General features: G+C 44.9%; 1 protein-coding gene across 2 annotated transcripts; it reads left to right on the plus strand.

Annotated features, from left to right (window-relative positions):
• Positions 1 to 662: 662 nt before the first annotated feature.
• On the plus strand, positions 663 to 27,697 carry LOC138212916 (mothers against decapentaplegic homolog 3). 2 transcript variants are annotated; one of them, XM_069173591.1, is made up of 8 exons: positions 663 to 1,156; positions 20,099 to 20,292; positions 20,607 to 20,741; positions 21,664 to 21,789; positions 22,847 to 23,059; positions 23,272 to 23,409; positions 24,301 to 24,445; positions 26,156 to 27,697. In XM_069173591.1, the coding sequence occupies exons 1-8, from the start codon at positions 954 to 956 to the stop codon at positions 26,277 to 26,279; spliced, it is 1,278 nt and encodes a 425-aa protein (XP_069029692.1). In that variant the 5' UTR covers positions 663 to 953; the 3' UTR covers positions 26,280 to 27,697. The 2 variants fall into 2 exon arrangements, with proteins under 2 accessions (XP_069029692.1, XP_069029694.1); XM_069173593.1 differs by lacking the exon at positions 663 to 1,156 and adding an exon at positions 1,720 to 1,971.

Consider the following 27,697-nt stretch of genomic DNA (forward strand, 5'->3'; position numbering starts at 1 on the left):
GTGGGACCAAACTGCACTTTTACTTTAATACATTACTTACATTTGGTTTTAATCCTTATGTAAATTCACTTATGTGGGATTTTTTTCATCCAGGACTTTCACTATGGAGTATTTTCAGAGTGCTGCATTGGTGCTTTTACTTAAGTAAAGTTCCCGAATACTTCCTCCACTACTAACTCAAATGCAATAAACTGTCCCAGGTGTTACATCACTAAATCAAGCGATATGTGTGATTGTGACAGCTTATTTAGTCACAGCCGCTTGCAGGTTTATCAGCAGGAATTGCGCAATAATTTAAAGCAGCACATTTGGCCAGCTGCTCGTTCCGGCCTCCGTCAGGTCTGCTGTGCAGTCTGAGGCCTGAATGGAGACTCTCAGCAGCAGCTCCTGCATTTGCATTTGATGCAGACTTCTAGCAGACTTCGGTCGGCTGGAGCCAGCACCGCGGATGACTCTGAACTTAACAAAACTTTGCTGATCGAGGGTTAAAGCATCGAGAGAAACACAACAACACCGAAGCACTCTGGCGACAGTGTTAGAGCTGAAGACGTGGTTTGGGTTCGAGCCAAGGCGGATGTGTTTTAAAAAGCTCTGCTTTTGAAGAAGTTCAGGCGGAACTAGGTTTTGTGGCGGAGGAGCACTAAACCCTCGGCGCAACAAACTGCCGGTGCACAGTTCGCCGCTGAGCTCGGAACAGGCACACCGAGTGCGCTAAAACTGCGGGGTTTGACTCCGAGATGAGTCCCTGTGGCGTTTAACAAACAACACCAGTTCATTTTTTTTTTTTTTTAAATATATATATATATATATATATATATATATATATATATATATATATATATATATAAACTAAACACCGCTCTCGTATCCGCCGTTTACAGGAGCAGCTGCTGCCGTGTTTTGTCCAAAGCGACGGACTTCTCGACACTGGACGGACTTAAACTGAACTCAAGATGTCAATTTTGCCTTTCACTCCCCCGATTGTCAAAAGACTTTTGGGCTGGAAGAAGGGAGAGCAGAACGGCCAGGAGGAGAAATGGTGTGAAAAAGCCGTGAAAAGTCTGGTGAAGAAGCTGAAGAAGACGGGACAGCTGGACGAACTGGAGAAAGCCATCACCACCCAGAATATCAACACAAAATGCATCACCATACCAAGGTAAGGGGAGGGGGGGGGTGTTGATGTTGACCGTGAAATCAGCATCCTGACCAGCTGAAGTGGCCTCAGGATGGAGGATTTGTTTGGACGTTTAATTATCACAGCTTTGGCACGTATATAAAAAAAACAACAACCAACAACAACCAAGCGTCTCCTCCCGTGTCGTCGTTATTCTGTTGCACATAATTACTTAACGGAGTTGTCATTTCCACTTCCTTTCTCGCGCCACTATTTCAAACTCTCGTGTCCTTTTTTTTTTCGTTTCTTTTCACAACAGCGTGGAGGTTTCAGGTAAACGCGTGAAGAGCTAGGCTAGCAAATCACTGCTCCCGACATCTCGTCGGTGGGCTGCCGTGCCATCGCGCTGTCCTCTTACGCACACTTTACCTCGAGTGAACCGAAACGAAGTCTCTTTGCAGCTCCGCCGTGATCGATTTGACAGTTTAAACTGAGGTGATTTTTTGTTGTTGTTGTTGTTGTTGTTGTTGTTGTTGAAAAGAGGATGTAGTGTGTGCATTAACTAGCCTGCATAGCACATGCAATGCAAAAGGCACTAATGGAGTCCAAGTTATATAACTTGGCCTTAATCTGGGACGCTTTCTAGCGTTGTTAGTGCGTAGGCGAGTCGGCGGAGCGGCTCGGTGCTCTTGCTTTCAGTGCCTCTCCTCTCCGCAATGTCTCTCAAGACATTTTGTCTATCAGCACATTATTGAGAAGCAAATAATCAGCACTGGCGTTTGACATCAGATTACTGCTCGGTAGCTTCAGCGATTCACTGCCGTTGCTCTCCTCACCTCGATGAAAGGCTGTGACAGGTAGGAGCTCGGGAGGTACGGTTGACAAATACTCAAGTCCTGAAATGTGTTTCACGTGAGATCAATATGAATAACCCGGGTCAATAACCCGGGTCAATAACCCAAAACGCGCATCGGTTGCAGCTCCGTATGAATGTAGGGTCAATAACAGAAAGACCGCTCACTGTTGTGCAAAAGGAGTACAACGACCTCCAAAACCTTCAAAATTGTTATGAAGTTAAATCAACAACTCTTTCAACCAAAAAAACCGTAATATTATCTCTAGTATTTGCTGTCATTTTATGGTCTGAGATTGCATTAGTTTATAGTGTGTAGTCGCAGGTATTTTGAATTAGTTTTACTATTTTTGCGACTTGTACTTATAAGACCCAAAAACTTCAGCGTGTAAAATCTCACATGCAGGCGTGGGCCATTCACATTTAATAGCATACTATGTCAGATGGAAATTGAGCCCCACGCAGGGCACGCCCACATTCTTGATTGCCACAAGTGTGCGTATCGCAGCTTGCACAGGCCTGGGCCAGCGTTCATAGTTAAGCCTACCCGGAAAGTTAAATAATGTTTGTCATGATCCGGGTTTCATATTTCCCCACCACTAATGCAGAGGGGAAGAGGCTCAGTGCATTAAGATGACCCCAGATCAGAGCTGGCTGTCAGTGTGGGCTAACAGTGTCCCTGGAGAGCTGCTGTTTCTATTAATTCCCCTACGTTCTGGCTTGCCGGCAGCAGCTGCCTGCATGTTCAGGCCTGTCCATGGGGACGTCAGCGCCTATCTCTCTGACACACGAACTCCCCGAGGAGGCTCACCGCTACCCGTCTCGATGGCGGTTCGCAGTGATGCTGAGTGCAGGAGGAAGCGGGCACTGCGCATCGATCGAGTCGATAGCTGCATCTGGCGGTGGAACAGCGTTATTATCGTATCGCGTATCGGCCGGTGGTAATTTAAGGGAGAGTCCTTGGAAAAAGGGAAAACAAGTTATATACTCATCCTAGCTCAGAGGGCCAAATACCGGAAGATGATATTGAAATGTCCAGACTAATGTTTCCCTGTTGTGTCAAACAAAGTTAACACTGTTGATATGTTTTGTCCAAAGTCAATTCTTCTTGTGAGTTTTTGTTTGTCAATGAACTTTCCAGGAAGTAAAAAAAAAAAATAAAAAAAAAAAATTGGATGCTTAACAGTTTTAGGAAAGTCACATTTTTAAAGGGCTGTGACCTGCATGAGAACACCTAAAATAACACGACAATCATTGGCTGGAAAACCATGGAATCACAACTTGGTGAGTTTGGTCAAGATGCAGTTATTTTTGGGTGCGTGTGGTGTGTGGGTGGTTGACGTGGGCAGCGGGGCAGCGTGCGTGTGTTTAAACTGGAGATAAAGCCTGCATCCCATGAACAAACATTAGTCACAGTCACTTTGACTTACATCCCCGTTTGAAGCCGAAAACAAAGTATACCGGGCTTTGACTATCACTCGGGCAGGGCTGTTGCTTTACTAGCCTTTCAGGTCATTGTGGTTTTGACAATGAGCTTTTTTTTCTCTTTCTTTTTTTTTTTAAACTTTTTTGGAGACACAATAAGCAAAGTGAAAGCTGAAGCTCATGTCCAAGTTCAACTGTTAGTCACTCAACAACAAGCAATTGTGGTATTGTGGTATTGACCTACCCTCCCTCCCACTGTTCTCCGTTTCTCCTTTTAAAATCCTCTCTTCCTGTGAGCTGTAAACTTGGGTTACTTACAAACATCGGTGCGAAAAGTGCGTCAAGCCATGAAACTCTACCACTTTCCGACGGTTTGAGGGGTGGATGTGAAGTTTGGTAGTCTGCAACGCACGAACGAGACTAAATGACTAATGCATGTTTTTCCTTCTGTTGTTTGAGGTCTTTTATGAACAGAAGCTAAGTGTGTCTCGGTTCTACCCGAGGAAATCAGGAGCGAAACAGAAAATAGTCAAAAGCTTCCGAGAGGATCGGGTTAAATAGGTTAACAAAACATCAAACTGACATTCACTTCCTGTTTCCTGTTTCGATCTGAGTTTCTTCAGATATGGCCATGATTGTTCCCTGACGTTAACCAAGATGAAGAACCTCTAACCTTAAGGAAGTAGTAATTTAAGCCCAAACCACAATGTTGATCTCGCATGACCAAACAGGGTTTGTTTTAACCCAAACTCATGACCTTCCCCTCATTCTAACCAAGTCATTTTTGTGCCTTAACCTGCCCAAACTTTAACCGCGACGGTGTCCGACGAGGACACATTGTTATAACTACGGATTGGTTTGTAACCGTTTTGGAAAACATTCACACTTAGTGTCATTTGCAGATAAATAAGCGCTTAATTCCAAACTGCAAATTTGTCGTCATCCGAGTTAGGACAAGAACTAAACAACTTCCCACTGTGAGATTTATATTTGTCGAACTCTCGGTGTAGTTATGTAACGAAAAAAAACGATGTACGCATTACTTCAAGTTTCTGGTCTTGATGTCATTGACTGACTACCAGAAGAGCAGAGAGGTGTGTGAGCGGAATATGGACCACGTTGGTTTTCTATGCTTTTGGTGAGCTGATCTCGGTTGTTAGTGCTGAAGCTCGGTGCTCTGATTCATCCAACATGAGTCTGTATGTGATCAGCACTTCTGCAAATACTCCACCTCTTTCTTGCAAAATTTATTTTGATTTACCTTGATTACATCCAGAATGCAGCAAAAAAAACAAACCTCAACTCTTTTGAAGGTGAAGATGAACTACAAGACAACCATCGTATGTGCACTCTGTTCTGTTTTTTTTGTTCCGTCAACATAATGTAAAAACAACATTTGTGAATGGATTTATAATCATGACGGGAGTAAGTGAATGACACACAGCCACAACCAAAATATAATCCCCCTCCCCTTTTTATACTGAATCAAATTCTTGACACCAACAGTAGGAATTGAATCAAATCTCCAGAGTCTCACCCCGATCACGTACCCTACACTGGCTGGCATAGCGCCCGTCTCTAAATTGGCCTTTTTCTCAACTTACGAGGTCAGTTCTTTTATTTTGATTGCATACACTAAACTGCAAAAAGGCCTCTTTCTCATAAACAGTCGAACATAACTGTTTATGTAAAGGAGATTGATCATATCCACCCTGTCAAAGACCCGGCTAACTCATCATCACAGAACGACTTGGCTGCTACTTTATTTAACTGGGCAGGCAACCAATTCTTAGTTCATATCTGACACTAGAGCTGTGTGTTATTGCTGACCTGAAAAAAAATTATCTCCAGTGTAAAACTGTTGGTTATTAATTTACTGATGCAGTATTACCACATGACTCTCACCTAACGTTATCTTAAATGTAGTTGGCTGGTGGACCTCTGAAGTAGAGTTTTGTAAAACTGTTTTCTGCAAACTCTAACTTTACAAAGTCAGTGACAATTGTTATATTATTTCAGTCCTTCATTTCCGTCAGACTATTAGCAGTTATTGTCATGATGACTCGGCTCATTATTTTGATTTCTCAGTTTATCATTAAGCCGAAATTGGGTAAACGCAAATCCCACAGTCCAAGTAGACACCTTTAGATAGTTTGTTCTGGTCAACCAAGAGTCTAAAAACATATAAAAGCACAACATTTTCATGATTTTAAAGCTTGTGTTCAGAATTTTTGCTTCGTAAATGATGGAATAATTGATTAAATCCTTGGCAGTGGACGAATCTGTCGTTTCCGTACTTAGAATATATTCTGGAAACTAATCACGAGCAACTAGAAAGCAGGAAGTGCTGTCAAGTGGAAGACTCGGAAGAAGACAAATTACAGTAGCGTTGCCGCGATGGATAGATTTTTTTTTTTAGAGACAACGGGTAGACATCACAAGCCTCACTTTAGCTTCACGCGTCGTCTCGTCTTGCGTGTCAAATGGTAATTACGCAACCAGCTAGCTGTAACGCTGCTGTCATGTTGGAACAGAGGACGCTTTAATGGAAAACTATGTACGGAAGCCAAACAATCCTTGACAGAAATATGGGAGCTGACTTGAAGACAATATGGAAGTTCTAATCAGTCTAGTTCTGGGAACACTGGTGTGCCGTACAAAGATCTTATCCCGGGTTCGTGTTGTTTGTATGTGGTATGCGGTGTTGTGTCTTTTCAAGGAGCCCTAGGGGAGTGGATTCCTCACTCCTGCCTACCATAACTTACTCTGGGTTTGGGCCAGTAGCAGATAGCGCATTTTGTCGTGTGCACACACATCCCTCCTGACAGCAAGACTGCAGTCTGATTCACACTGCTGCATGTCAGGGCATGACGGAGCGAAGGAGTCCCAAGCAGAAATAAAAGAAGAGATAACACGAGAAAGACGGAACAAAAAAAAAGTGAGAGGGACTGCGGGGCATGAGAAAGAGGGCGACAGAAAGGAAGCAGAGGAGGACAGAAAGACTAGTATGCTTTTCACAAACAATGTCAATGTTTCTTTACCCTCTTTTTCCACTGCCATGCCTGGTTCAAGTCTGTTCATTTCTTTTTTTTGGTCTTCCAAGTTGAGGATCGTACTAGTTCTTTTTTTTGTGTTTTTTTTTTTTTTGTATCACCTGCATCGAGGTTCCTCAGGAGCTGATGCAAAAGTAAAAAGGTGACGTGAAAACATTGCAGATTGGCCAGAAACGGGCGTAACAATAACTGTCTGTGAAAGAGGACGCCCGGCACCAACGAGCCAAGCTACCTCAACCACCGTCTCTTTTTAATTCACAAGACTACTTGATTAACGACAACACGCAAAACCACCCTGTGGTCACTTGAGGTGAGGCCTTCCTCTGTTTGTGTCCCGTTGAAGATGATATCACGGCAGTGTCATGGGGCGTTGCCGTGGTAACAGCGCCACGTTGAGGCGATACTATCTGCGGTGGGAAACGAAATCCAGAAAAAGTACCTGGTACCCAAAGTGAAGTAGAGTTGAGCAGAGTAGAGCCGGTGCAGTGATTTAGTCAGCCTGTTATTAGTTTTCATGCCGAAACTATGATGTGCTGTAAAATAATTTCTGGATGGTTTTGTGCTCCAGAACAGTTTATGACTGTAAGCTCCAAGTCCAAACCAATATATTTAGTGAAGCAGTTTTAGACCTCCTTTTGAATTTAGGGCTTTTGTTCAGCACTTAGAAACCATGGTGGAATTTTATAGAAAACATATTTTTATTTCTAGTAGAATTGTTCTCGTCTCAGACAGAAACTCGTTGAAATTATTTATCAGCCAGGTTCACGCTGTCGTGTTTTGAGCTCCGAGAGTGGAGTCAGACGGAGGTAAAATGAGAGAAAGTGTGGAGGAGATGAATGGGGAATGCAGAGCGCTGAAGAGGAGTCGGAGATTACCAGTGTTGTGTCTGGTGCTGGAAGGGACGGCCTGTCATCATGACACGAGAATGTGCTTTGATGAGGCAGGACGGGACATTCATGATCAACAGAAGACACAATAATAAAAAAAAAAAAATAATAATAATAATAAAAGGGGGAGGGGCAGCACAGGTGAGATAGGATTGAAATTTGAACGCGAAAGAGAAAGGTAAACCAGAAAGCCCAGGGGTTTAGGTGAGGAAAGAGAGGAAGGCAGACGGTTTGGCAAGAAGCACTATCTTGGATTCTTCAGCTTATCAGAGGGAGACTGTGGTTAGTGTGGTTTGCATGCAAAAGAAAATACACCTGCTAATAGCTGAGATAGAACTGGTTTGTTTTCCAGCTGGACCGCAATAATTCAACATCAAAAGAAGCGTGTCTGCATGTCTGGGTGAAAGACTACATTAAGTACACACACACACACACACACACACACACACACACACACACACACACACACACTCTGCAGCTACTGAAGATATCACATATACCTGCACTGCTTTATTAATCATCTGCTTGAATGCCACACGTACACACTGTACAAACCGTGTACGTCCTGTCATTTTGCTGAGGGCTGAACATCCCACCTCTATCAAGCCACATTATCGGTCATACTTGTGTGAATGTGTGCTGTTGCTAATGTTCGTGCTTCATTGGCATATTTATATTTCCATTGTGCCTCTTGAAGCAGCTGAGAGTCCTCGTATTTGAGTCAAGATTTTTTTTTTTTTTCTGCGTGTTAAATGCAAAGCCAAAGCTGAAGGGTGATTATGATTCACTTGCAGAGATTTAACTTCCAGCAGCAGGTTAGATCCAGATGAGGCACTTTCGAAGCAGTTGTTTATAGTTGCGTGACTAGATGCCACTTAATAGAGGTAACATACTGTCAAAATATTTTGATATTTTCATTGCTGCAGCTACCAATTATTATAATGAATCTGCTGGCTATCTTCTTAATTAATCAATCGACTGTTTGGTCCGTACAATTTCTATGAAAAGTGAAAAGTGCCTTATTTTGTCTGACCAAAAGTCCCAACCCTTCAGACATTCAGTTTGATATAAAGGTTAATGAATGAAAGTTCTCACATTTGACAAGCTGTCACCATAAAATATGACATTTTTGCTTCGAAAAAGACGATAAACCAATAGATAAATATTGCAGACTCATTGCTGTAAATGTTGAAGACTCTTTTCCAACATCTTGCTTCAAATCATTAAATATCTCTGACAGTATCAGACGCACTACAGTGGACAATATTTATTAAGTTTGGAAATCATAAAACAATGATGATATAACATACCAAAAATACATAAACTGCTAGAGTAAGTCCAGTTTTGTATTGGGAGATTGCCGATTCCCCGCTCGTTTTCTCTCAGCCTTATCCGAGTTGTGCTTAGGTGTGGTCAAAGTTTGCTGTCTCCTCTTTACACAAGCTCTAAAACACGCTCTCAATGAGGCGGCTTTCATGTCAAGTATCACACCAGAGTCACCCGAGACAGCGTTGTTCGACAGGAACCCGGTACAACACGGGTCACGCAGAGTTTACGCGTATTGTGCGTCTGTGTGGCGGGCTGATCTAAGTTGCCCTCTTCGGTTGGGTTCAGGATCCCTGTCACCGTTTGATTTGCTCGACAGAAAAGGGATACTGCTGCGAGTCGAGACGGATGAAAGCGTCTGTGTGCGGGTGTCTGTTATCGTGTTTACTTCGCTGCAAACAAAGAGTTTTGAACTCAAAGAGCTGAATGAGTCAAACTTCACCTGTCTGCCACCGCTGGGCACAGATTTTTTTTAGTTCTTTGAATAAGTTTAATAATGCCACAATACTGTGCCATTTTTTTTGTTGCTGATGTTATTGATGTGAAAATGAATAAGTGTCCTTCAAAAAAAGATTCTGATGATGTATAAAGGTTTATGGACAGCACACTGAAAAGCTTTAATTGCACTGACTGAAATCTCATGTGGTTTAATGTGAAGTTTTTACATTTTTATTTTCCATATGCGCAGCATATCTTTTCATATAGTATCTTCATGCTAAAAGAAAAAACATTTGATCGCAGCGTTCAGGCTGCTTAATTAAAGGGAAGTTCATATACATTTTTTTTTGTTTATGTCATTGTACATGTTCCTGTGTGTCTGTCTGTGTGTGTGTGTGTGTGTGTGCATACGTGTGGTTAGTCAGCTCAGAGGAATGCTCTTTCTGCCTGCCGGGGCCTTGAGGAGGGCGTGGGCTGCTGTTTGGTTTGCGGCTCGCACCACGGGTGGAGGGGTTACAGACAGCTCTGCCTCAACTTGGCCCTTGCTGGCTCACTATCTGCGGGGGAGTGCACATGCACAAGGCACACAGACACGTTCAGCAGACAACAAATGTGCCTTTGTGCTCCGCTGGCCACCTCTGCTGCTGCTGATGCCGCTGCCTCTGCTTACACAGTGACATGAGAGACTGTGGACAGCAATCTGATAAGATTTTGACCCGAATATCCTCATCTGAGAGCAGTTTGTTGTTATATGGTTTGTGGAGCAGTGGATGCGGTGAGAATGAAACATGGGACTGCTGGTTTCATCACACAGAAAGAAGCAGGTTACGTGAACAGGGAACTCAGATTAGTTTGTAAAGTGTGAAGATGAATGTGTTTGTCTATACTGTGTGTGTGTGTGTGTGTGTGTGTGTGTGTGTGTGTGTGTGTGTGTGTGTGTGTGTGTGTTATCCACACCACAACACACTGCTGATCTGTCTGGTGTTGGTCTGGACATCATAACCTTGTTTACTTATTCAACGATCAGATAGTTTATGATTTAGATTTAGGCTTTTTAAGTTCTTCTTTGGCTGCTTCTGTTTAGACATGTGACAAGAATTTCGATTATTTTATTAAATGCAGAAGAAGAAAAAAAAAGCTTTAGTGGAAAACCTTATTTCTATTTCTCAACTCGGTAACTTGACAATAAACTAATAAAGGCCCAGATCGGGTTTAGGCTGCCTCACTCCCACTGCATGTTGGAATAAGCTCGAAATAGATAAACAATTTAGAAAATAGAGGGATGGATGACGACTATTCTCCGATGGCTTGCGTCACAACTGAGAGAAACTGCCGGTCCGTGGAATAATTTGTCACCAATGGGAAAAACTGCAGCTGTATATCCATTTTTTTGCGATCTGTTAACAATTGTGTATTTTCTCTAAGTACTAAGTATTCTCACTGATATTATTTACATTTTTGTTTCATGTTTTTGTGTATTGAACTTCAAACACTCGCCACAGACTTTTTTTTTTTTTGTGGGGTGGGGGGGTGGGGGTGCTCATGTCTCGGCTCACATCGCCATTATTCTGCCCTTTATTTCAGATGTCTGACCATAAACTCTTGAAATAATCAACCACTGATGTGATCATGTGGTCAACAGTGTTTCCCACAGCTTGAGAATTTACTAGCGGTGGTTGGTACGTCATGTGACCGATGTGCATGCAGAGACTTCTGCAGTTTGGAGGGGGAGTGTGTTACCGAGGTTATTTTCTGTAGCTACATTTACAGATGTCCCATAAGCTTTTCATTTGAAACAGATACAAGAAGTTGTGCCGTTCGGCCGACCAATTGTGACTTCATGAGTGAGTTATGTGGTATTTGGCTGACCAATGGTGTAATTTTAATCCCTCCCTCACTCAGTGGCAGACCTTCTCGTTTGCAGGCCTGTCCGGGCTGTTATGGTCCCACCAAAAACATTTGATGTTATTTATTTCATTTATGTGCAACTGTGTTTTTTTTTTTTTGGGGGGGGGGGGATCATGCCCTTGCTCCACCCTCGCTCCACCCACATGGAGTGGAGCTTAGGAGAGACAGGTGAAGTGGAGATAACTTTATTTGAATTGACAACAACTGCACTCTTTGTACTACTGTAACCGCTCAAACAGCCAAAGAGATTGATATGTTAAGGGACATACATGAAACCCCAATCAGCCAACTCCGTTTGATGCTAGAACTAACAAGTACGGGACGGTTCGAGGGAGGTGAGATGGTTAATAGTTAATCGATCACAGATGGCGTCATTCTTTCGGAGTTGCCAAAATATATTTGGGTGAACGTTGACGTACGGGGGCGGCTCGCCCAAGCCTGTATGTGGGAAACACCTGGGTTAACATCTGTGGCTGAAGTCTCTGATATAATGCTATAAAATAGGGCTCTAAAGCGTACAGAAATGGTTTGTTATTAAGCATGGAAAAGTAATGTCAAATAACCAATATTTGTGCTTCAGTAGTAATGAATGAAGCTCCGTTGACTTTAAGCCACCGAGTGAATAATCAACAATTGATACTTGTTATTTTCTTCATACCAAGTTAATATCAGTTCTAAGTAGCACTGAAATTTCACTTGATTGATATGTTATCCAGATGGAGGACGATACAATGGGGGGGATGTCTGTTTAAGAGAATGAGCATTCGTTTCGCTGGACTAGTAGACCTGCATACACTCTGTAGGAAAAACTGGACTGTGGGGAGAAATTTATTGATGACTTGCATCTGGAATCTTCTCGGTCGTTCATCATTTCGGTTCAGAGACATGCTGCTCAGCTCATTGACTATTAGCAGTAAAACTAATGGTTCCCAGTCCTCCATCGTTCCCCTGTTTTTTGGACTCCAGACTCTGTTATTTGTCGTCTAGTCTTGCCAGTCCTCTGTCTGCCGGTTTCGTATTTCACATTAGGCCCTCCTTCACTGTTACCAGCGCTCTTCAGCCCCATGATATCACCTATGGGCCATAGTCAGACCTGCTTTTCTCTCACACTCTATTCTTGGTCCCCTTCTAACCCCCCCCACTTCCCCTCCCTCCCCCGCCACCCCACCCACCCACCACTCTCTTCAACCTTTGTTTGAAAAAGAGAAGTCTGATGGCTTTTCCAGAGAGTGGGAGGTGTGTGTGCGTGTGTGTGTGTGTGTGTGTGTGTGTGTGTGTGTGTGTGTGTGTGTGTGTGTGTGTAACAGCTGCTGCAATGCATTCACAAGCCAACATTTGTGCATTTTTCTGTGTGATCAAGTTGATCACAGAAAAGTTGACAGATTTGTGTAAACCAAAAACCAAAAGAAAGATGTTTTGAAAACGAGTTTTATTTTTGTGAAAAAGTCTGCGTCATTGTGAAACCGAGAACTTTTATGCAAGTCTTAAGATTTAACCATCTGTCCCTCACTACCAAAGCACAAGGACTTCTTGCTGTCACTGTAACACAAATGTTACAGAGCAGTTTCTTTGTTTTCATCATTTGATATATATAATGCAATGCGGCCACAATCAAATATTGTGTAATGAGTAGAGTTGGATGATATGAGTATTTATAAAGAAATATCATAAATATTTTGTCTTCTGTACTGTTTCTACTCAGAGAATCATCCCTCTAATGTTTCTGGCTGTAGTATTAACTGCTATAAACAGTATGTGCAAAGGCATTAGGTACTTGATTTTTTTTTTTTTTTTTTTACCAAAACATACGCATGCGGTGGCTATCTGGAATATTAAAACCATATCGACTCGAGGCAGATTACGATTTAATCATCCCTGACCAAAAGTGGAAAATCTTCCGTCTAAATGAAACGGAAACCATGGCAACGTTCATGGACGTTACAATGCTGTCGACGTTAAGATCACGTCTGAAAGTACAGGTGTGTCTGACCTGCACGAGTTTGTCTTTAAAACTCTGCAGCACTGCAGTCGTGAAACTAAAACTGCCGCTGACTTTTCTCTCTGGTTATATTCAGAGTTACATCTTGCAGAAACTTTGCATTCATTTCTGGAGGATACGTGAGGGAGCCATGATGCTCACGCAAACATGTATTTAAAAGCAGGTATACGAGTGACCTTAAAACTCACGAGTTTGTTACGCTACACTATCATACCTTGAATTACTTATTTGTCTTGCTGGCATCCGACCCCCCCCCCCCTTGTATTGTTTTGGAGAGAGCAAAACAAAGAGAGCCTAGCTGCAGAGAAAACTCTGACTGTAACTATCTTTATTTTTATAATTATGTAATGGAGTTAATTCTGCGGATGCAAATTCTCTGAAAGGTGGCAAAACAAAGGATTAACCGGTGAAAACAGCCGTACAAGAACAGATCCTACGCTGTGATGCGTCCTTCATGCAAAGAGGGAAGCAGCACCAGCAGCAGCTAAAAACAGTTTTAAAGAAAAATCACCAACAATGTTAAACTGTTGCAGAATACTTCATTTCAAAACTAACTCCTGAAATGAGTTGGACTTCACACATCAGTGAGGTGTGTTGAACCCAGAAGGTCACAGCAGCACCTTCTCCAGAACCAGTGAGTGATTTGTCTCTTCGCATGTTGTTATTGGAGGGCAGCGGCCCTCTGCTAAATGTCATTGGATTGCAGCCCTGTTGGCTGTGGCTCTGCAGACCTGCCGCAGACTTTATGAAAGGCACAAAGGCCGTTTCAGCCCTATAGCCCCACCGCCCCCACCCCTCGCTCCGCACTGGGGCAGAGGCAGGGCGGTCGGGTAGTGGGACGGTGGGACAGACGGAGGACAGGGGTGGGGGGTGGGGGGGTTGAGGGGGCTCAGTCACAGACACTCTGAGCTGCCCTGAGCTGTTGAGACAGTCTGCCTGCTCTATTGTCCAGCAGCACCCTCCTTTATTTATCCTTCACCCACTCCGTCCTCCGCCCTCTGTGCTCTTAAAGGACGGATTGTGACTGGAGCTTAGGATGTTTTATGTGTCCTTGCTGAACAACAAACAAACTAACGATTAACAAAAAAGTTGTTTTTGAAAGGCGTTTAGTTTCTCACAGTGTTTACCGGCATCTTTTTAGACTCAGACTTTCATTTGAGCTCGAGGCTTGTTGGCAGAGGGTTGTAAAAAGTCCATGTCAATAGGTCTGAGCCCACTAGAAGGGTGTGTGTGTGTGTGTGTGTGTGTGTGTGGGTGTGTGTGTGTGTGTGTGTGTGTGTGTGTGTGTGTGTGTGTGTGTGTGTGTGTGTGTGTTTTCAGCACTCCTCAGACCATTGCCAGGCTGAACACACACACACACACACACACAGTGCATATGTTGGTGTCTCTGAGTGTAACTGGGCATGCCTCAGAGTGTTTGTTTTGCCCCCCTCCTCCTCAGCTTAGTGAAGCTCAATCTGCTCTGTCTGAGTCTGTTTAGTGAGTCAGTCAAAAACACACATATAAAATGTATGTTTCTACACTTGTAGATTTCTTTCGAACAAACCCCTTAAACAAATGAACACTAAATTTGTGAATATCTTGGAAGTATAGTTATTTGATCTCAGTGTGTGTGTGTGTGTGTGTGTGTGTGTGTGTGTGTGTGTGTGTGTGAGACACTCCCTCCCATCCACACAAACAGACGTGCTGGCTGGGTGTAAAGGTCAGGTTCAGCCTCTGCTTCGGGTCATGAAACACAATGATGTTGACAGAATATCCCCTGTGGCAAAAAAAAAAAAAAAAAATCCATACCAATTCGTCCCTTTCATTTTTGGACAGCATCCGACTGCCTCTTCACAGAGAAACGACAGCACTTTGTCTCCTGCTCTCAATCAGAGAGAGAATCAAGATGAACTAAAGATGAACAGACACTCAAATGTTTGAAGTAGCTTTTATCTCTGCAGATTGATGTAAAAATCAATGCCGGACAGAAAAGTGGACATTTGAACATTTCAGATAATTTATTTCACGTTGCGGCGTATGACTCATGGTGAAGGCAGTCCTTTGTTCTTTGGAGGTGTTCTTCGCCTTGATTTCTTTCTTTTTCCTCCCATTGAGTTAACTTTGAAATGGAAATATTTTTTAACCATTTATTTCATTTTATTATGGCCTTCCTGATGTGAGCATTTAATGTTTTTATTTATCTTAAAATGACGGAAATTACAAAGCTTTGGATTTTGGTCTGCCAAAACAAGCAATTTGATAAAATGTCAGACTTTTTAGAGTTATATTTCAAACTGGATAAATAGTTGATGTGTTGCTTTTTATATTTACTGTAAATATTTTTGAGGTCTGAACTGTTGGTCAAACCAAATAAGACATTTCAAGATGTCGCATTGTATTCTCAGAAACAGTTTTCTGACATTATACGAACAGAACGAACAATTGGTTAATCGAGTAATGTCATCTGTCATTTGTTGAAGCTCTCATACAGTTACATTACTGAATATACTCTAAAACCCCATTCATCTTGTAAAACATAATCAGACTCTGTATCGAATTATATGCTGTTAAAAAAACAACAACAACAACGATTCCTTCATTGTTGGTATTCCTCTCATTATTCAGAGCAAGTTGGGACTTCGTAAATACAGCCGGTCTGTGGTGGTTTGTGTTGACGGTCACCGGTGCCGTCGCGAGCAGCCGAGGATGACGAATGCTCGTCTGAAGGCCTCGGGTCCCACCGATGTCCTTTCAATCTTCAGTCTGCAACAAGCACACAGCAGCCCAGCAGGGAGTTTGGGGTCATAGTAATCCCCCCCCCCCCCTTTTTTTTTTTTTTTTTTTTTTTGCCTCACCCCTCCCCGCTACATATCTGGAGCCCTCTTGAGCTCCAAATCATTTTTGAAATGTTTTGCAGGATCTGTGGTTGGACGTTTCGAACGTGCTACCGGCTCTTCCTCTAAACAACAGGCTGAGGCTTGATGGTGGCGCAGGAGTGATTGTTACTGTCAGGGTGGTGGTTCTCATCAAAGTCTCATTCAACGTGCCGTGATGAATCTCTTCCATAAAGTGAGTCATTCACAATCCCAGAGATACAGTGTGTGTCTGGACCTGTTTCGTGTGCCTCGTATTGTGTCTGTGGCTGTTGGTTTTTGGTCCTTTTTAAATCAAACTAACCACCATAGAAGGGGGGGGGGGAATACAGCATTTAGAGACGCACCGATCCCATTTATTTCAGTTCCAGTCTGATTTCTTCACCTAAATTTTGATATTTGTCAATAACAGCACTTTACATACCAACTAGTTCGATACTCATTTCAAACTTGAGACGTGTTCAACTTCCTGTGCACAAATCAAATAGTTGAGGGATGTTGGAGATTTTTATCTGACACCTCCACATGCTGGATAATATGATCTGATTTACCAAGACGGTTCGATGTGTGTTTCACCGAGCGGTGGAGCGTTCAAACTGCTTCTCAAGTTTCTGCCATTTTTTTCAGTACTTTTTCTTCCTGGAGAATTTGGGCTTTGTTTGGGAACTGTTGCTTTCGTGTCCTCATAAATCTCCCCGAGACATTGTACCACGTGTGTAAAAGAGCATGATTTGAAATTACTCTGTTACCTTGAAATACATATTCATATACACAGGTTTTAAGTCTTGTAAGTAAAGTTTTTATAATATAGCACCTCTCACGGAACAAAGTCATAAAGTGCTTCACAAAAAAGAAGAAGTGACAACAGGCCTCCAAAGAAAACAACAAAAAAACCCACATTCAAATACAAGCAATGCTCTGCAGTCTCAGGTAATGTCGACCACAGGATTGGTGATTGTTATTTGACTTCATATAGCAGTGACGACATCTTGATTCTAGTTGTGCCTAGATCCTCTTTTCATAGATCGCACATGTGCAGTCCAGCTATTAAACATATTAGGGTGAGTCATACCTTTACTGTAACCCTGTTCCTTAAAAACACTGACTGGAAAAGGGGACATTTACTGTAGCAGGACACCAATTTGCCAGTAAAGCCAGTCTAGTTTGTGTGTGTGTGTGTGCGCGTGTGCACATGCGTGTGCGTGTGTCCCTCACAGCCCCACCAAACACCCGTTCACCAGCCGAAACCAAACACACATACCAGTGACATCACATCAGCCCTCTCTGACCATTAAACACATCTGTGGTGAAAAATGGGCTTTTCTTTTTGTACTTTTTCATGTCCAAAAACAAGTAAGGGAACACCTTACAATATGACACGTGACATATTACGTCTCTTCTTTCAGTGCGCTATTTTTTGAGAGGGATCGTTCCAACTTTTGATTGAACACCTTGTGGTGTCATTAAATAAATGTCTTTGGTTGCTTTTAGTGAGTCTACATGTGATTACTGTTCCTCTGCAAATGCACTTTCCATGTGTTTCCCTCATGTCATCGCGGCTGTTGGATAATTTACAGTGATTCACTTTTTCAGCTTCTTGTGTTCCTTTTTTTTACATTTTTTTTTACATTTTTAGTTTTATTAAAACTACTAACTTTGTGTTTTCTTTAATTACATCGAAATAAAGTGTTTCAGTAATTTAGATTCCAAGTAGTTTTAAAAGAAATCTTTCAAGTGACTTTTTGAGGCGGCGTGCAGCTGTACAAGGATGTGTTGCAATCTGTCATAAGGAGTGTAAAATTCTGTAACGCTGAAAAGAAACAGCCACAGTAAATCATGATAATATCTACAGAACAGGAAAGCTGAAATAGAAAAGAGGAACAGAAGTCACAAGTGGACCTTCGCAAACACTTAACGGATCACATTTAATACCATGTTTGCTCAGCATCGCCTCAAGCTCCAGTACGGCTATAAAAATGTTGGGGGGGAAGGAAAAAAAAAAAAAAAAAAAATCAACATTATCAGCTTCAGAAAGAGTGTTCATCGAACGGTTTTGTATTTGACTGGATAATAAACTGAGGTGTTTGTGTTTATTTGTCTTCTCTGTGTAAATCCCTCGATTGTACTTGTGGGAGCAGCCAGATCTCTCAGTGGTGTTTAATGTTAAATCTCAACGCTAAAATCAAAAGCTGAGTACTGAGTGAGCGTTGTTTTCTGCTGTTGTTGTTGTTGTTGTTGTTGTTGTTATTTTAAAGGCTTAAAAGTCTGAAGCTCTCTCGGATCGGGCGTGAGCTCCGACTCTCATCGACAGCGAGGGAGACAGCTGAAGCTCCTGGTGTTGTTATTGATGTGACTCATCTGACTCGCTGATCGCGCTGCTGTTGTTTAACAGAGCAGCAGAGGAGGCACATTTCACGATTTAGCACAGGAACTCCCAATTGAGAAGATGCGACAGATCTCCCAGCTCGACTACACGCTTCACAAAACGGACAAGACACGCCGTTTCTGTTTTTATTGTGACATTTTACGAGGGTGAACTTGCTGTTTATTTTTTGTTGTTTTTTTTGCGTGATGGATTGGCGATAACAGCGCGTCGTGTTTGAAAAGAACTCTTGCTTTAATTTGTAAATTGAAAGAATTTCTTTTTACAAATTGAAGAAAAACTCCCTTGTGGCTGCGGATGCCTTTTGAAGCGACTTCCCTTCCGCCCCGCGGCGTGCTGCCCGACTTTCATCACGTGAAGAATTTGATTACGTAAGGTTTATAGGGTTGCCGGACGGTTTTGACGTATTTGCTCCCTCATTAAGCTTTTATTTGCAGATTTCTATCTGGTGGGGGGGCATGAACACATCAGCTCTGACCTGCAGGCTTTTGCGATGTGTTTTTTTTTTTTTTTTTTTTTTCACCCGCTTTTCTACACAGATTTCTTGCTTCTTCAACTACACGCTTTAGTAAGCTTGAATGCACATAATGCACACGGGCACCATTTGCAAATTCAGCTCGTCCCCGTCCCCCCGTCCCCCCGTCACCCCCCCCCTCCGTGCCACCGTACACACCGCTCAGCTGCTTTTAAAGTGGACAGATGGTGAATGAAAAATTACAACCCCACTAACTGGTTGTACAATGGTTGACCCAGATGGAGCACTGCTGAGCTTCGACTGGTTTGACAGTCGGTGGCCTTGTTTTTATTTGTAGGCTGATATTTGTCCTCCTATAGGGCTTCAGGTTCACCCTTTGAAACTTACTCCGCGTTCGCGAGCGAGAGTGGGCGAGGCAGAGAGATAGCGGGGGACATATGTGGTCGATGTCTCTTGCATAAGATGATGAGTGTGTGTTTTTTTTCTCTCTCTCTCTTTCGTGGGTGATCGTGCGCCGAGATTACAGGGAACAACCCCATTATGTCAATCTGCAACGTCAAACGAGCGCTCATTACCGTCCGCCGGCCTAAATCATCATCCTGCCAGCAACATCGTACACCAGATGAGCACAGATGTTACACAACACAATGCAATTCCGGTTATACGTACCGTAATCTCATTGCCGGTTGTTTATTATTAGACATCAGCTCATAACCGGTGTGCTCACAGCTGGGACCCTCGTCAGCCTGGACTTCACAACAATAGTAAATATCAAATCTGGCGTTTGATATATTTCGGAGGACGGAGCTGCGTGTGTCGTATTGCAATGTACAGAATGATTTAAGGTCCCTTATTTTGTTTTTAACGTTTTTATTACTCTACACCGTGAAAGGAAAGGTTGTAAACCCGCAGAGTCCATGGTCATAACGCATGTTTACGGTAAAACCCCAAACCTGCAACAACCGATCAAATAGAGCAAAAATCAATCCATGAATAACGGGTTAAAACACCCCTAAAATGAGGCAAACAACACATGAACACATACAAATACAGAAAAAGAGATTTTTTTTGTTTTGTTTTGTTTTGTTTTTCTTTTTATGAATAATTTGATGGGCAATGAAAACACAATAGTTGACACACCAAATGGGGATAGAGCTGGCTGATCGGACACTATTCAGTCGTATCGGATAAGAACAAAAATGAAGACGGGCACGGTGGAATGAAATGCTGTTCAGGAACAACGAACAATGTTATTTTCCAAATAAAAAAACAACAACAACAACAAGTAAATAATCTAATATTACAGAACACATCCGAGGCCAAGAAATGATCCAAAAATGATTTGACAAACCTCCGATGCTTCCTGTCCTCCCCGTCTGCAGGTCTCTGGATGGCCGTCTGCAGGTTTCCCACAGAAAAGGTCTCCCCCACGTCATCTACTGCCGCCTGTGGCGCTGGCCCGACCTGCAGTCCCACCATGAGCTCCGGGCGGTGGAGCTGTGCGAGTACGCCTTCCACACCAAGAAGGACGAGGTGTGCGTCAACCCGTACCACTACCAGAGAGTCGAGACGCCAGGTAGGACACTTTTTTTGGGGGGGGGGGGGTCTTCTGACATCATCTTGGTTTTACAGTGAACTATCTATTAGAGTGTTGTTTTAATACTTTAAGGGTTTATTCAATATTTTCCCTGTTATTTTGCCCATTTTGTTACAACGCACGAGTATGTCATCCAAGCATGAGGCCGATCACCGCTGCTTCACTCCGAGGTACTACTCGTCATCTCTGTGTGTGTGTGTGTGTGTGTGTGTGTGTGTGTGTGTGTGTGTGTGTGTGTGTGTGTGTGCGTGCGTGCGTGCGTGTGTGTGTGTGTCTTCATGTCCGTTACACAGTGCTTCCACCGGTGCTGGTGCCCAGACACACAGAAATCCCCAGTGAGTTCCCACCTCTGGATGACTACAGCCATTCGATCCCCGAAAACACCAACTTCCCCGCCGGCATCGAGCCCCAGAGCAACTACATACCAGGTAGCAGCACGCCTCCTGACACGACTCGCGCCGAGGACCGGTTCACGGTCCCGTCAGAACTCGTCCGTCGGACACCGGGGGCGTTCGCGGCCGACCGACGGCCACAGTTCGGCGGGACGCCGTCTGCTGCGGAGGGAGGAGTGGCGATGCGCTTTAAATGTGTGTGTGTGTGTGTGTGTGTGTATTCGGCCAACATTTCCCGACGGCCTCCCCTCGTAGATATTCATCGTGTCTGCAGCGGTTTACACGAGAAGTGACGGTTTTAGCGTCAGACGCCCCCCCCCCTTTTACGCCGAGACCCGCGCGAGAGGCTTTTAGGACGACGTCCCGGCGTCGGCTGTGAGCAGAAGGTTGGATATTGTGCGTCGGCGTTCACGTGGAAGCGCTCCTCTTTATTAAATGTGCTCTTCTGTTCATACGTTCAGCACTAACTTCCTGAAACTCTTGATGGATTCTTATTGACTTCAGATAATTGAACTGTGGACGCTGCAGTTTGGACATTTTCTTACCAGATATCATTTCGGGACTCTCGGTCTGCGTATTTCTCCCGTCCATATCCCGACAGCCGTTCGTCCCGTCTGCTTCAAACGTGGTGGGTGTTATTGCTGGAGACCGGAGGGTTTTGCGTTGTCAAATTCGGTGCAATTTAGACACCCGGCACAATGCTTGTCAGTTTAACTTTGAGAGACAAAGAGAACAACCGAGTGAGAACAACCAAGCGGACATTTTTTCCGTGTTTAATTTGAATTTCGGACATCGTTATTATTTGTCGATTGGCGGTGTTGTGTTTCAAACTGTACTGCAGGGATTTCCACCACATCTATCTTGGGGAAGTTTGCCAAACATATGATGAGTTTTTTTTTTTTTTGTCTCTGTGTGTGTGTGTGTTTGTTTTGTTCTGATATGTATTTTCACGTTTCAGAAACGCCACCGCCCGGCTACCTCAGCGAGGATGGAGAGACCAGCGATCACCAGATGACCCACAGCATGGACACGAGCTCCCCAAACCTGTCACCTAACCCCGTTTCACCCACACACAGCAGCCTAGGTAAGACCTGTGTGTGTGTGTGTGTGTGTGTGTGTGTGTGTGTGTGTGTGTGAGAGAGAGAGAGAGAGAGAGAGCGCTCTTCTGACTGTCTGCCTTCACTTACAGACAAATGTTTCAATAGTGTTTCTCCCCACCGGGGGACCTCTCTGTTTGATTTTAACCCCCATTTTTGTAAGCGGAAACCAGGTGATGAAAGAAGCCTTTGTCCTCCCGCTCGCCATGTGAGCTGTTGAACAGACCGAGACACCATTCAGCCCCGCAGTAACATCAATAACAATATCCTATGTTTATTCTATCGGGACGGAAAAAAAACGGCAGGGGGGGGGGGGGGGCTCGGGCCGCAGCGCTGCTGGCGAAACAACAAAATTACGCCAGTTTCGTTTGGCGGTGCCGTCCTTGGACATCAAAGCCAAAAGACAAACGTCGAAGTTGTGCGAGAGCGGCCGAGTCGGGGGGGGGGGGGGGGGGGGAGAAAAAAAAAAGAGCAGATTACCAGAACCGGTAGAAGTTACTGAAAACGAGCGAGGATAAGTCTTAATTTGAGCGTTCTGGCTGCAGCGTCCCACATCGTGAGGCTCGAGTTTCCACATTTCGTCTGGTCGAAGCTTCTGGGAAACGGCGTGTGGGTTTGATGTTTTGTGACGCCAGCTCTCCCTTGTGTTTTTTTTTGTGTGTTTTTTTTGGTAGTGTTCTCCCCCTCCTCTCTACAGCCGCCTCGGCCCCCTTTTCTCCCCACGTTTCATCCATTTTGCCTCCTCTTCGCAATGGCCGCTCCTCATTTCGGTTTCCCCTCCCGTCCGTTTGGTTTCCCCCGACGTTATTTTCCCGGGATTCGCACCCGCTCGTTATTCTCCCCGAGCCTCGACTCCAGTCTCCCGTTTCCTCTCCTCCTGAATTATTCACGTCAAATTTCCGATTGGCCGGCGCGTCTCGGCCCGTCCGCGTGCGCCGGTCAATCGTGGCTCCGGTGTCCTCCGGTGTCCTCCGGTTTCTCCGCGCCCTCCCTCCCGTCTGATGAAAACCCAACACGGTCTCTCTCTCTCTCTCTCGTCCTCAGACCTCCAGCCCGTGACGTACTGCGAGCCGGCCTTCTGGTGCTCCATCTCGTACTACGAGCTGAACCAGCGAGTGGGAGAGACCTTCCACGCCTCGCAGCCCTCGCTGACGGTGGACGGCTTCACGGACCCCTCCAACTCGGAGCGTTTCTGCCTCGGCCTGCTGTCCAACGTCAACCGCAACGCGGCCGTGGAGTTAACGCGCAGGCACATCGGTAGGGCTCGCGGCGCCGCACCCCCACCCCCCCCCCCTCCCCCGACGGTGGTGCTCCTTGAGAGGCTAAATTACCGAACAAGAGAAGAAGACTCCAAAAATGAGACTTTTTAAAAACAAAACAACAAAAAAAAATTCAATTTCCTGATGTCGCCTCCTTCGCCTTCGTGGCTTTTGAGTTTCATCTGTTGTTCTGTCGTCGTCTTCTTCCAGGCCGCGGCGTGCGGCTGTATTACATCGGAGGAGAAGTGTTTGCCGAGTGTCTCAGCGACAGTGCCATCTTTGTCCAGAGCCCCAACTGTAACCAGCGGTACGGTTGGCACCCTGCCACGGTCTGCAAGATCCCTCCAGGTATGTGTCCAGCTCACACGGAGACAGTTGAGAGGACAGGGAGACATTATAAACGAAACTGAAGCTGCGTCGTCGGGACCAGCGAACCCGGATCACGTCGTTTATTTCCGCCGTCGGCGCCGGGACGTCTTCCCCCGGCCGAAGCGCGGTCCGGTTAAAAATACAACTCTTTCCCTTCCGCTCTGATTTTGTTTACTTTTACCACGTGTTTTCTGTTTGATTGTTTTTGAAGTCTTACGGATTTTTAAAAAAAAAAAATTTCCTCCACACTTTAAAAAAAAAAAAAAAAGTATGAACAATGCAGTTGTCTGAGTGCGTAGCCCCGTTTCAGACACGTGGTTTTGAATGTCGGTTTCACCTCCGAACAAGAGAACGAGTCGCTTTTACGTAAGCTTCGATCTGAGGGGAACACCTTCGACCCGAATCTGAATTCGACGCCGTCGGACAAACGAAGGTGGGACGAGGTCAAATACACAAAGAAATAAATGCGTCCGTGTGTCGCGTAAAACTTTACACTGAATATGAAACGATGAATCCCCTGATTTTATAATGACGCGGTGATTCCTCTCGTGTGAAATCAGACAAAACCGGTTTAAAAAAAAAAAGAAAGAAAGAAAAGAAACCCATCAGAGATATCGACCTTACATTTACGCATACCTGGTTGCCTCCCGTTACCCACGATGCAACTCGACTACCGCAAAATGCCTTTAATGCCTAAAACAACGCTGGGGGTTCCCCTTCGAGCCCCGAGCCGCCCTCCTCCTCATGTACGCCTCTAAACCCAGTAAAAAAACACCGAGCCGACCGCGACCCGACTTCGGCGGCGTCGCCTCGGCTCTCTTTTTCTGACGGCTCCGCCCCCCCCCCCCCGCTCTGCTCTGTTCCCTCCAGGGTGCAACCTGAAGATCTTCAACAACCAGGAGTTCGCCGCGCTGCTGGCGCAGTCGGTCAACCAGGGCTTCGAGGCCGTGTACCAGCTCACCAGGATGTGCACCATCCGCATGAGCTTCGTCAAGGGCTGGGGAGCCGAGTACAGGTAAGATCGGCACCGCCTCGGCGACCGCCGCGCGCCCGTCACCGTCGACGGCAGACGCCGCAGAGAAGCGCGCCGTGAATCGCGCCGTGAATCGCGTTGCGGGATCTCGCCGCCGCCCGCAGGCGTCCGCTCGCGCCCCCGGCGAATCGGGCGCGGGACGTCGCCCGAGCCCTCGTCAATAGAAACGGTCCCCCCCCCCCCCCCCCCCACCCCTTTTGGCACGGCCAGACTGTTTTTTTTTTTTTTTTTTAAACAAACACACATGTGCCGTGTCAAAGGGAGATGTCAGACTTTCCCCTCTTCCACCCCCGCCCCCGTTTTCCGCACCGTCTGACTCGCTTGATAGCGAGAACGGACGAGACGGAATAAAAGCGGAGGAGCCGATTTGGCTGGAAGTCGGCTCTGCTCGGGAGGTTTCCACCGGGGAGAGGAGGGAGACCTTTTGTCCTGCGAGTGACGGCTCGCCGGTCCCGTTCAGGCCAAACGCCGAGACATGTGGAGACACTTAGCAAACAGGATTCAGGTTTCTGGACCAGCCAGGCCCTCTTCCTCTTCCTCCTCCTCCTCCTCTTCCTCCGTCCACCACCTTCACCTCACTCTCTCTTGTCTTTTTTTTTTTTTTTTTCCATTGCTGGTTGTTTTTCAAAACTCTTTGTTCCTTTATTTTTTTTTTTTTTTTTAATTCACAAAAAAAAATACACAACCAGATATAAACAGACAAATTTATAGATAAATAAAAAAAATAAATGTGGTTCCTGATTTATTCGGACAAAAGTTTATTTCCAGCATTCATTTAACAAACCATATAAACCAGAAGGAGATCAAGCGGCTGGAAAGCGTTTCTGTTCATCCGGCCGGCCAATTCGGAAACTAAATGTACGACAACACATCCAATTCACCCGCTGTTGTTGTTGTCGTCGTCGTCGTTGACGACGTCGACGACTGATAGTCGCCGGTTTATTTACTTCCCCCATTTGAGCTGCCTCAAAACAGGAGGTCCGAATTCTCACTTTTTACACCAATCCAAAAAAACCAACAAAAAAAAAAGCCTTTGTGTTTTTTTAAACTCGGCACGTCTCTGGTGACAAACGTGATTTATCAAAAGAAAAACAAAACATCGCTGGCAGAGCAGAGAGGAATCAATAACGGGAGTCGGCGAACGAATCTTTTTTGGAAACATGAAACCTTTTTTTTGTTGTTGTTGTTTTGTTTGTTTTTCCAGCACGTACAAACTGCGTTGTGTGATTCATCGGCTGCAGTGTTTTTGCAGCCGACGTCGGTCTTTCAGCGGCGAGTTCACCCGCTGAGAGGGTGCCCGTTTGAAAACTTCTCCTCTCTTCTCTGGGAAAAAAAAGAAATAATAATAATTTGGGAAGAACCAACAGATACGACGACCGAGACGACCTCGATAAAACCCGCCTCTTCTTTTTCTAATCGAGACTTAAATAAACGAAAAACCTTTTCACTCCGCGACGTGTAACTGGAGAAGCCTCGGCGTCGCGTTTTACTTCCTCGTCAGGTTTTTGTTTTTCAAAGTTAGAACAAAGAGAGAAAATGACCTTTGACCTTCAGGTAACTTCGAGGTTGTCGCGTTCGAGCGGCGATCCGCGCCGATGCCGTTGCCCAAGTTGAAGTTTGTTCTCCGAACAAACCGGCTGGCGGGAGGACCTAACGTCTGGTTGTGCTTCTCCTCTCGTGTGTCTCCGCCAGGCGACAGACGGTGACCAGCACCCCCTGCTGGATCGAGCTGCACCTCAACGGCCCCCTGCAGTGGCTCGACAAGGTGCTCACGCAAATGGGCTCCCCGAGCATCCGCTGCTCCAGCGTCTCTTAGGGTGGGGGGGGGGGGGGGGGGCGGGGGGGTGGAACCCTTCATCGTCCCCGACCGCGTCTGCTGTTCGGCGGCTGAAGCACACACGGACTTTGCGTGCAGACACGAACGGCTTACACGAGTACTGAAAGATGGCGCTTCTTCCTCCTCCTCCTCCTCCTCCTCCTCCTCCTCCTCCCCCCCGTCCCCCCTTCCCCTTTTCATTCTGTGGGTTTGTCCTTCCTCCCCACCAGCTGCCGGTAGCACTTTTTATATACATGTTGTTTGTGGCGAAAGGGGACGAGTGCATTAATGCAGTACCATGTTAGCAGGATCTCCACGTTATGTCCAGGAAGTATTTTTGATGGTCATTTGTATCTAAGGGACAGAGAGGCCGTAGCAACGGGAGGATGTTTTCTTTTTTTTTTTTTTTTTCTTTTTTTTCCCTCCTTCCTGTTAAGAGATTCTTGTTTTCTTTCCTCTTTTAGTTAAAAACTTCATTTTTCATGATTTTCTTTTACATTTTACATGTACAGATGTTGAAGTGAACAGTGGATTTCAAAAAAAAAAAAAAAAAAAAGTATTAATTTTTTTTTTTTTTTTAAGCATTAATCTCAAACTTGTAAAGCAGATGTTAAAATGCATTTCACTTGACTCTGTTTCTGTATTTTGGGCATTTGATAGGTTATGAAGACATTTTTACAAATGTGACCCAGTGAGACGCATTGAAAATGAGTTGCGTCGAGGAAGTGGTCATTTGTAAACAGCGTGAAGGAACATAACGGAAGCCCTGCAGGACTTTGTTTGTTTTTTTTTGGGGGGGGGGGGGGTTTCATCCTGTCGTTTTTTTGTTGTTGTTGTTTTTTTTTTCATGCAGCCAGTGTTACTCTGACGACATGTTTAACTGTCGTTCAACATGTTGGAGCTTCAAACAGAAACGAACAGACCCGAGATGAACCCGTTCCCCCTCCGGAGCCGCGAACCATCTGTCGGATCGCTCCTGTCAAAGCCTTCTGACGCTCGAGGATGACAGCGGGACGACGACGCTTTTCTGTAAAAAAAACAAAACAAAAAAAACAACAACAGTCGGTATACCGACGAAGCTGACATTGGACGGCGGTAGCGCTCGTCTTAGAGGGTTACGCGAAATGCGTCCCGCGTTAAAACTTCAGGAAAGCTCTGCCAATTTGCAAAACGTTTTTGCAGCATTTCTATTGTGTGGCTTGGTAACATGTACAGGAACAGACATTCGCGCAGGACTTGGAGAACGTCTCACGGACTTGTTCGGTTCCAAATCAAACGCGCCCGTGTGACTTCTCTGCGGGAGGCTCTGAAGCGCGGAGCGAGCAGGAAGATGCCTTTTGCTTTTATTGCCGTTGTCTCTCAGCAGTCCACGATATCGGTCTTATTCTTTAGCCATACTGACTTTTTTTTTTTTTTTT

This window comes from Embiotoca jacksoni, unplaced genomic scaffold (genome assembly GCF_022577435.1).
Source record: "Embiotoca jacksoni isolate LCO1_2020_lvr unplaced genomic scaffold, fEmbJac1.0.p SCAF_6, whole genome shotgun sequence".
Taxonomy (NCBI): domain Eukaryota; kingdom Metazoa; phylum Chordata; class Actinopteri; family Embiotocidae; genus Embiotoca; species Embiotoca jacksoni.

Bases quoted from the DNA above. Each gene is read 5' to 3' on its own strand.
- LOC138212916 (XM_069173591.1), top strand. From the start codon at position 954: ATGTCAATTTTGCCTTTCACTCCCCCGATTGTCAAAAGACTTTTGGGC. The intron at 1,157-20,098 runs GTAAGGGGAGGG...CCCCGTCTGCAG, and splicing joins AAATGCATCACCATACCAAG to GTCTCTGGATGGCCGTCTGC. The intron at 24,446-26,155 runs GTAAGATCGGCA...TGTCTCCGCCAG, and splicing joins GGCTGGGGAGCCGAGTACAG to GCGACAGACGGTGACCAGCA.